The 10,667-nt window shown below is 38.9% G+C and overlaps 1 protein-coding gene across 13 annotated transcripts in view; it reads right to left on the reverse strand.

Moving 5' to 3' along the window:
* Positions 1 to 10,372, reverse strand: part of FBXO4 (F-box protein 4) — a 55,988-nt gene extending 45,616 nt beyond the window's left edge. For 2 of the 13 annotated variants that reach the window (XM_023238762.2, XM_023238759.2), the window contains exons 1-5: positions 9,847 to 10,368; positions 8,384 to 8,619; positions 5,565 to 5,785; positions 1,958 to 2,033; positions 1,672 to 1,847 (exon numbers count right to left, since the gene is read on the reverse strand). In XM_023238762.2, coding sequence (XP_023094530.2) covers positions 1,672 to 1,847; positions 1,958 to 2,033; positions 5,565 to 5,785; positions 8,384 to 8,619; positions 9,847 to 10,035 — 898 coding nt within the window. In that variant the 5' untranslated portion in view covers positions 10,036 to 10,368. Of the gene's footprint in view, positions 1 to 1,671; positions 1,848 to 1,957; positions 2,034 to 5,564; positions 5,786 to 8,383; positions 8,620 to 9,846 lie in introns of all 13 variants that reach the window. The other 11 variants (XM_019811354.3, XM_023238744.2, XM_023238768.2 and 8 more) reach the window with 9 other exon arrangements.
* Between the last annotated feature and the right edge of the window lie 295 nt (positions 10,373 to 10,667).

A 10,667-nucleotide genomic window follows, 5' to 3' on the forward strand; every position in this document is an offset into this window, starting at 1 on the left:
ATGTATCTAGATGTATTTTTTACTTATGTATTTTATTTATTTATTTATTTGGAGTTCTCTGAGTATCTTGGATCTATGGTCTGTTGTCTTTTAGTTATTTTGAAATACATTTGGCCATTATCTGTTCAAAAATTTCTTTTTCCTTATTTTATTTCTTCATGTTTTGGGACGATCAGTTACACATGAGTTAGATCAGGGATTGGCAATACTACATTCTATGGATCTGTTTTTATAAATATAAATTTTTTCTAAAACAGTCATGCCCATTCACTATAAATTCCCTATGGCTACTTTTGCACTTTAACAGCCGAGCCGAGTAACTGTGAGAGATCATATGGCTTATTATACACCTAAAATATTTACTATGTGGCCTCTTAAGAAAAAGTATGCTGACCCCTCAGTTGTTTCCCTTGATGGGTTCCCCCAGTTCTTAGATGCTCCCCACTCCTCTTTTCTCTATGTTTTAATTTGGATAATTTCAATTAATTTATCTTCAGGTTCACCAAAGGTTTATTTCCTTAAGTCTATTAAGGAAACTGTTCACCTGTTTCCCGTTCACCTGTTATATATTCACATTTAGCATTCCCATTTTATGTTTTCATAACTTCCTCCTCCTCTGCTGAAAATCCCTATCTGTTCACACATATTTTCCACTTTTTCCACTAGATCCTTTAACATATTAATCATAGTTATTTCAATGTCCCTGAGAGTGGCAACATCTGGGTCATCTCTGGGTCTGATTCCACTGATTGCTTTGTCTCTGGACAATGGGTCGTTTTTTATTTTTTTGTGTCTTATAATTTTTAATTTAATGTTAAATATTTTATGTAAAAGAACAGTAGAGACTGAGTTAAAGAAAATCTATTCCCAGACAGGGGCATGCTGCTTCTTCTGTTAGGTGACTAATGCAGTGGTTGAGTCCAACCAGTCAGTAGTTGAGCTGGACTTAGCTTTTGCTGCTGTGGTTAACTTCAGTGCATCATAAACTTTAAATTCTTTCGGCAGTTGAGTGGCTACTGCTACCTTGTTCTGAGTGAGGACAATGTATTATATATTCATGCCCTAACTTATTCACAAAAGATTTTGGAGAAAAATTATAATACTCGCTTGTGACCCAGTAATACTCTGATTTTATGCCTAAATAACAATGTGAAGGGCAATTATTCTGAATACGTAGTGAGTGTTAACTAATCTACTTAATTAAATACTCCACCCCACACATCTGGACAACTGAAACAAAGGTAAAAATTTTTCAGTTATCTGCATAAATTATTTGAACAGAACCAGAAGCAGACAAAACATCAATAACAAGTGCAGAAGCATACAGCAAAGAAATACTATGTAGTTATAGTATCAAACTTTGATATGCATCAGAATTCTGTAAGTGCTCATTAAAAAAACAGATACCCAAGAACCAACCCAAATCTATGAATTAAAATCCATCAGAGTAGGAATCAGGCAGGTATGTTTTTAACAAGCTCCCCAAGTGATCGTAATGCACATCAAAGTTTGAAAGCCCACTATTAACAGTAATGGTCATAGAATCACATTTATTAAATTAACCATCATATTCTTAAAAAGTCACAGTAAAGCCTAAAAATGTCTTATTTAATTTGCAAAAAAAGAAAAAAAAGAAACATGCTCTTAAAAAGAAAATAAGATAATGCTTACTTTTATGAGCTTCAGCGTTTGCAACATAGATGAACCCATCAACAACTTCACACACCTTCTGAATTTGTGGAATTACACTATACCGGCTTCCTTGCTGATCATCTCCTTCATTCTGTAGACTGAACATCTTGTTAACAGCACTTGTATGTTCTTCTCTTGCTCTATCTCTTTCCTTTCTATAAGAAAAATGTAAATATAAAATGTAAACAGACACTAAACAAGCACCATCCCCCTAAAGTATCGAAGTCCTGATGCCTCAGGTAGGCCACCAAGTAGGCAGCCTTACCTGGTAGTGGAATATAATATCAGGATGTTGAATTTATGTTGGTTGCTCAACTGAAAACTGACTCCTGATCCAATACCTAAAGAAGAAAATTTCAGTTATCAAAACAAGTCATTAATAAATATAGAAAAACATCAGATAGAAAAAAATTACCCAGTGCAAGCAAAATGAGCAACTAAAAAGTCCATGACAAGTTACACACAGCTTTGGAATAAAATGAAATGTTTATGTTGAAGAAAAGATGCCATATGCAATTTTCATTTATATGGCAATAAAAATATGGATAAAGAACAAAAAACTGCTAGGCTTAGAGCTTTCCCTTCTGTATCATATCAGTAGCAGCTGCACCATAACAGCTACTATCTATCCTCAAGATTCATTTACCAATTTTTATGTTTCTCATTAGTCATATGCTCCATGTATACATTCAGTGAAATGGCTTTTTTCTCCTTCTGAAAATGTTTTTAAATTGATGGGGAGTCGGGGCACCTGGGTGGCTCAGTCGCTTGAGCGTCTGACTTCGGCTCAGGTCATGATCTCACAGCTCGTGAGTTTGAGCCCCGCGTCGGGCTCTGCTGACAGCTCAGAGCCTGGAGCCTGCTTCAGATTTTGTGTCTCCCTCTCTCTCTGCCCCTAACCCACTCACATTCCGTCTCGGTCTCTCTCAAAAATAAATAAACATTAAGAAAAAAAATTTTTTTAAATATATATATATACATATAAATTGATGGGGACTCACCAGTATCACCTCAGAAAATTGAGGAAATATGCAGATAGTGAAATTTGGAATTAGACTTGGGTTATAATCTGCATTTGCCACACACTGTCATATTTTGTGAGCCAAAGTTTTGACATCAAAATAGAGAAATACATACTTCCTAGAGATACTGTAAGCATTAAATGAGACTGTATATGTAAAACTCCTAGCTAAACACTAGCTTCTTACTACCTTTACCTGAATCATTCAACATTGTCATTTGTCCTTCTTTCTTAACATCTTCCCTTCTTTGGATGTGTTAACACTCAGGAGCTGATTCTCCTCTTGCATTATGAAAAGATCCCTCTTTCTTCTATGGCTCTATTTCTTTTTGCTATGTAAATGTCCTTTTAGATCTATTTCTCTCCATCCTCACTCCCTCCTTTTAGTCTAAATTATCATACCTATCACCTGGACTTTTGCAATCACTTTTTACCAGTCTCCTACATCCACTTTCGTCCCCTACTGTCCACTCTTCTGACAGCAACTGGAGAGATGGCTTGAAAATGCCTATCTAATTATTTCTCTTTCCTTCAAAGCCATCGCTCTTCAAAAACAACTTAATATAATCTCACGTTTACTTACCTCTTTAGGACAACTCCATCTTTCATATTATCGATCCATGAATTACAGCCAATCTAGTTACTTAAATAAACCCGCCATGCCATCCTATGTCACCATTCCAGGCAACACATAGGTAGAGATCCTGGTGGCTGAGACTGCAAGCATGACCCTAGTCCCCTGGCCACCAGGTCTGGTACACAAATTCCCCAAAGAGATCCCCAAAGAGATCCCCAAAGAGATCAAAGAAACAAATTCTACTATATCTCTGATTTTTGTTTTTCTCAGTTTAATTTCCAGAGATTACCCTCTCAATACATCTAACCTCAGCCCAGTATGATCTCCATGCTGTTCTGTACCACCTTGCCAATGACCCATCCCTCTATTCTTCCCTGATCTTGTGGCGTTTGAGGCATAATTGGATTGGCATTTTCAAAACAAACACTTCTGCTGTTGTCTGAAGAATAAAATTAACGTTTCATCATCAGCAAATTTCCCCATATCCCCAACCTCTTCTTAAAGTGTTCCACCTCACAGCCTTATCTGAAACTGGCCTGCCCTTAAATGCTGCTTTTCTTGCAGAAGACTCTCAATTAACAAAATTGCTTATCCTCTCATATCTCAGGACAAAGAGGTGGAGTCAATGTTCTCTTTACTCCTCACTTCCATGTCCTATTACTCACCAGCTCTCTTTGAAACTTCATCTCTTTTTGGACACACCATTCAGCTGCAGGACCATCTCCCCTTCCTCAGCCTCATCATTTATGATATCCATGACATTTAGGATGTTATTTATTACATTTGACAACCCCTTCCTCTAAACATTCACTGAAGATTTCAGCACCTGGTTCACAATATTCCTCTCTATACTCAAAAACTCTCAAGTCTACACAGACACCCTATGATTTCCCAATCTTGATTTCTAACCTAGATCTTACTCTTAAGATCTGGATGCATAGAGTAATCCACAAAGTCATTTGTTCATTCATTCATCAAATATACATGTTGACAATCTATTACATGCCTGACAGCCAAGAATAAAGCTAGCCTGCCCTAATGCAGCTTCCACACAAGTGGATTGCTTATAGCAGGCATCTCTACTTATATCTCCCAGAGTTATCAAAGTCAGCATACTCCAAAGAGTGGCTGTCATTCTCCCTATATAGATCTCTATAAAGTTTCTCCTCCTCCTCCTGTGTTTCCTTATCCTAGTGAATGGCACCATCATCCAATATGAAAACCACATCAGAAATACTGCCAATACATAATCAGTCAACACTGTATCCTTCATACTTTCTTCACAATATTATAGTGGTTTCTTAATGAGTCTCCACATCTTTATAGCCTCTTCTAATCAATTTTCCACTTAGAAGCCAGATCTTTCTCAAATACAATCTTGATCATCTCGCTCTTCTGCTTAAAATCTTTCGACAGCTCCCAAATGCTTAAGCATGACATACAGGTGTCTTCTCACCTAGCCTCACTGTAGACACATAGAGCTACTTCAAAAGGTCACATGTATCCAGAATTTTGTGCTTTTAGAAATGTAGTGCTCACTGCTCATAATACTTTTACCCTTATTTTAATGGCCTCTTTTAATTCATCTTAATGACTCAAATAAGGCATCATGTTCAACATGGAGCCTTCTTTGACCCTTATCTTTCTACCCAGGAGGCTAATTATACCATACACGAATCACCTTCATACTTGTCTCTGCCCTTACCTAAACTAAGTATCTTCAGGACAAAGATTGCTGATGTTTGTTTTAAATCTCTGCACCTTTAGTATCTAATAGGTGCTGTCGATAAATGAATGAGGAAAGCATAAGCTAGATTATACTGTTAGGTATGTTTATTATATCTCCTGCATGCCAACTAACTTATCATTTTCATAGAAAGAAGAGGAAAGTATTAATTGAGGTCTTTTTAAAAATTCCAATATATAGCAAAGTACTTTGCACACAGTAGATGCTGAATGATTTTTGCTGTTAACATTCTTTTAACATATGGTAAATACTGTACAAACATCTTGATAACATATAACTTACTTTCATATAATCTTACATTCTGGATTACACAAACTTGAGAAAATAAAGGAAAGCTCACCTCTTATAAAAAAGTAAATCAATTCTTTCAACCCACTGGGACCAAGGAGGGGGCTCCTATTCACCAAATTACTATTATTTCATTACATCAAAGATGTAATTAATTAAAAATTAATTTATTATTCAACATAAGTATCAAGTTCAAAGTGCTTTAGTTATTATATACTATAGATTAACATGAAAATTACCATCAATCTGCCTCTGAGGCAAGCCAGCTGTTGGGCAAAGCTCCTGAGAAGACATCAAGCTCAACACCAAAGATGTATTCAGTTCTTCCAAACCTGGTCCAAACATAGCAAATCGTGGTTCATTCTGAATGATCAATGAGTGTAAAAATGACGTGACAGCTCCATACATAGGACGGCTAGATTTCAAGGATCTTCTTGTATATGGACAGCACATTTTATAGCTATATAAAATTGTCACAATTAGAAAATCAGGACAGAAAAAAATCTAGGCAGTTATTCATTCAACAATATATAGTTTATTGAGAACCTGCTAGACACAAGAGATATAATAATTATGTAGTTAGAATCCTCATGGAGGGACATGGAGGACAGATACCATTATAATATGTATGCTGAATGCCAGACAGGAAAAAACAAAGGCGCTCTGGGAGTAGAAGTGGTCCAGAAGCTGAAAAAGTTTTCCCCAGGAAGTAGTTACTTACTCTCTAATCTTTCATTTAGATTTTTCTCATGGAATACTTGGTCTAACACTTGTTACAGCTGTAAAAAATTCACTACATAGAGTTGTGATTCTCAGCCTTTTTTTGTCATTATGACTCTCAGGCATTTTTGTCATTACAACTGGGGGTCAGCGGGTGGTGCTACTGGTATCTAGTGGACAGAGGTAAAGAATGCTGCTAAACATCCTACAGTGCACAGGACAACTGGTCTAAACACCTGGTCTGAAATGTCAGTAGTGCCAAGATTGAAAAAACCACACACTAAAGATAAACTACGTGGATAGTTAGCATAAGTATCTCTAGATGTAAAAAAAAAAAAAAAAAAAGAAAAAGAAAAAGAAAAAAATCACTAAGTCCACCAATATAACCAAATTTCTTTTTTTTTTAATTTTTTTTTCATGCTTACTTATTTTTGAGAGAGAGAGAGAGAGAGAGAGAGAGAGAGCGAGCGAGCATGAGTGGCCTAGGGCAGAGAGAGAGGGACACACAGAATCCAAAGCAGGCTCCAGGCTCTGAGCTGTCAGCACAGAGCCCAACGTGGGGCTCGAACCCATGAACCTTAAGATCATAACTTGAGCCGAAGTCAGACACTTAACCAACTGAGCCACCCAGGTGCCCCTAACCAAATTTCTTAAGTACTCTTATTAACAGCCTCTAATGGAACAGTTTAAAAAGTGTTACATATACACAGAAGCTCAAATGTTCCTTATGGATAACCTAGCCAGCTAAGAAGCATGTGAAAAAAACAACTGTTTCTTTCAATAGCTATAAATTTCTAAATCAGCAATTCTACATGTTAGCAAAAATTAAAACATAGTACCCAAATAAAAATAAAACCTAAATCCCTTTAACTAAATCAAGCTGGTTGAGACAGTCACTAACCTAACAAGATAATGATCTTTATTTAGGAACCTTGTAATTCAAGAAGGAAAAAAAAAATCTACTTTGAGGCTAGGTAGATCTAGCCAAACCTTACCACTTTATTTATATAAGCCACTTATAGTCTAAATTTAAGTTTTTTTCATCTGCATTATTTAAGCAATAACAATTAACCCAGGGTTGTATGGATCAGAAATTAATTTATAGATTTAAGAAACAAAACAAATGAACAAAACAAAAGAGACCAAAAAAACCAAAAACAGACTTTTAAATACGGAGAACAAACTGGTAGTTGACAGATGAGAGGTTGGTAGGGAGACGAGTGATATAAAAGGTGTTAACAGAACACATATCAAGATGAGCCCTGAAAAGTGCATAGAATTGTTGAATCATTATATTATACACCTGAAACTAACATAACACTGTATGTTAATTATACTTCAATAAAAAAAAAAAACTTTATATGATCATGAATGGTAGTTACTATGATTATTCCTGGGGAAAATTTGGTTCCACAGCATGATATACTTGGTTGTGGGACAATGTAGAAAAAACAACTAGCTAGTGAGAGTACAGTAGCACTTACTGAAATTATATATAACATAACACATACATTTTAAATCAAGTAGCTTCACAAGACTTAGCATCTGCATTAGAATAAGGAAAGATATGAATACCTTAAATATGAAAAAAATACTATAGCTAGTAAAATCTTTACCTAAAACACAAATATCTTTTAATTTTATTTACCATGCCTTAAATGTGGGGCCCTCAATAAAGGAGGTTATATCCAGACCCAATGACATTATATGTTTAATGCAGCATGATAGGATTCCAACCAGAACAGTCTCTTATAAGCTATATGACCTTAGGCAAATCCATAACCATTTTGAACCTCAATTCCACATCTGTAACACAAGGATACTACCTTCTTTTTGCGTGAAAATCACGTTAAGTAAACACACAAAAGGGACCCCTCATAGAATCCAATGCATTACAATTGTTCAAGAACATTAGTTCTCTCAGCTACACGATATTTAAAAGTGTCAGTGCTTTTGGATGATAACAAAATCTTACTTCCCAGAATCTTGAGAATGTTGTTCTTTCCTGCTAAAGAACTGGTCTCTAATTGCTGATCATTCTTTCTTTGGACACAGAAAAGTATTCATCATTTAACAAAATAACAAGTATTCTATAGATAATGAAAATTTTAACAAGTGTTTTACTTCTTGGCATATGAACTATCTACAATTATTCAAATAGTCTAGAGTCAGGCACCACAGGCAAATAACAACATGTGAAAAACGAAAGGGTCCTATGAAGGAAGTCATTTAACTTAATCCTCAATTTAGTGGCAGAGCCAAGACTAATTTACACTATTGACTTGTAATATAGTCAAATATAATATCTTCTTTTTAATTCATAAAACTAGATACTCACACTGCCATGTAGTCAAAAAATGCACCATCAGTGACCTCAGATATAGGCTTTTTTAAGATTTCTAGATCTGGAAGAGACTTCCAGTCAACGGAAGACCAAGAAGGAAGATCCCGCAGCAGAAAATATCTCCACAGAATTGGATCTCGTACAGTTTCATTCCAATAATGGCTGGTACTTCCCAACTGACACAGATCATGAGGTGAAAGAAATGACAAAATATATAGCTGTACGTCAATCTGAAATGGAAACAGCAAACAGGTAAAAGGCATGAAAAACGTATCTTGGAAATTGTTTTCTGATAATAAATTATAAAATTTATTTTATTATACTAGGAAACCAAAGGTCAACCAAAGAGTTTGTCTTTTTAATGATTATATCATGATAAATTACAAAACTTGTAAAGAATTATACTAGATAACCAAAGATCGGTGTGTCAGTATTCTTAATAATGAAATCTACTATTTGGAAGTTAATTTCCTGCCACCAAAAGAGAAACGTAACTGAACACTTAATTTTTGACACACCGAAACATTCATTTTTCAAGCAAAATAACCAGATTCTTAATTTCTCACGGATATTTTGCCACACCGTTCACTTGAACAAACTACTTAAGGAAATAATCTAGCCTTCAACATAAAATCTTTATGAAGCTGACAAACTTCTGATCTTGTCATTAGAGCAAATCAAAGAATAAATCTGTCATCTGAGTTCCTCCATAAAATCTATTATCTCCAAGAACCTCTACAAAAGGGAGACCCTTGGAGGCATTCTAAGCCTGCAGTTTTCAATTTCTGATCGATGTCACAGGCAAGTGTCGAGAGTTCAGCCGAGATACAGAGTTTAATAATTTCGAAGAAATTTTTCGTCTCTCCATTTTCCCATCTGCCTGAAGAGTTTAACGATAAATGAGAGGTGTATAATTCTTGTGGCCTGTCGCCCCTCGAGGCGCCTGTAACTTCTTCTCAATGAAGTGTGAGGGTCGGTGCTTGAAACGCGCGGTGGGAGAAGAGCCACAGCGTCATGGCCGAGTGTTGGGGGGGGGCGGGGTCCCCCAGGGGTTCTGGACCCTGAACCTGAGGTGAGAGCCTTTGAGAACACAGTCGCTGAAGGCTTCCCCAGGCTACCCACAAAGTCTGGCGTGGTCTCCTCTTTTCCTGAATGACGTCAGGGCGTTCCAGTACCAAAACTCGCTTTGGGGGGTTGAAGACGTGAGGATGACCCGGCCGGTTAGCGGGGCGCCCCCACTGCGGTGAGTTCCGCCGCGACCATCGGTCCCGCGGCGGAGGACCAAAGCTCAACGCCTCGGCGTCTCTGCTCTACCGTTATTCCCAGGTGACGACACGGCCCGGAATGGCTGCAGGACCGGACAGACCCAGGCCGGGGCGCGGCGAGGCCCCCAAGGCCGCCCGAGCGGGGCGCCCCTCCCGGCCCGCGGTCCTCCGCGTCCGGTGGCCGCCACTCACCGGCAGCCGCGTCAGGGTACTGGCCTCCTCGTCCGCCTCCTCTTGGGAGGCCCTCGGCGCTGCCCTCTCCTTGCCCACCGACTGCCAGAAGTTCCTCCAGCCGCTGAGGATGGCGGCCTCCAGCCGGCTCCAGTCGCTGTGGTGCGGCGGCGGGGCGCTGCCTCCGCTGCGGGGCTCGCTTCCCGCCATGGCCGCCGACGCTGCACGTGACGCGCCGCAGGGCCACGCGCTGCGCGTCCTCCTCCGGGCGGCTCGCCACCCGCCTCGCACCCCCCGTCTCGCCCCTGCCACGTCTCCCCGCGGGCAGCCTCCGCACCCGGAAGGGAATCGAGATGTGGCCCAGTGAGGTGCCGTCTCGAGTGGAGCCCGAAGCACCGCTCACTGCCCCATTCACTTCAGACCTCAGCCTTGCTAACCTCACTCGGTCCCATGAAATCTCTCGGCCCTTTGTAACTTGGTTTCTTCACCCAAAGACGTTCTGTCTGGGACCCGTTTACACTTCATCTGGGCCTAGGTGATCCCTATTCATTCAACGGATTGCCCTCCTCCGCTGTCTTAGGCATAATAACCAGTTGCTTCCTTCTCAGCACTGCCGTGCCAGGCGTGGAGGTTTTTTCTAATTGTTTTTCAGTCTCCGATTTACTGTTTGTGTTCTTGGGGATTGGCAGAAATGAGAGTAGAGAGGTGGCCAGGGGCCTAATCATGAAAGACCTTATGCCAAGGTGAGGAGTCTGTATTCTCTACTTAAAAATATAGGTACATTTAAAAATTCCTGAAGGTAGGCATCTCACAAAAGGGCAGCAACATAGGGCCAGAATAAG

Source organism: Felis catus, chromosome A1 (genome assembly GCF_018350175.1).
Source record: "Felis catus isolate Fca126 chromosome A1, F.catus_Fca126_mat1.0, whole genome shotgun sequence".
NCBI lineage: Eukaryota > Metazoa > Chordata > Mammalia > Carnivora > Felidae > Felis > Felis catus.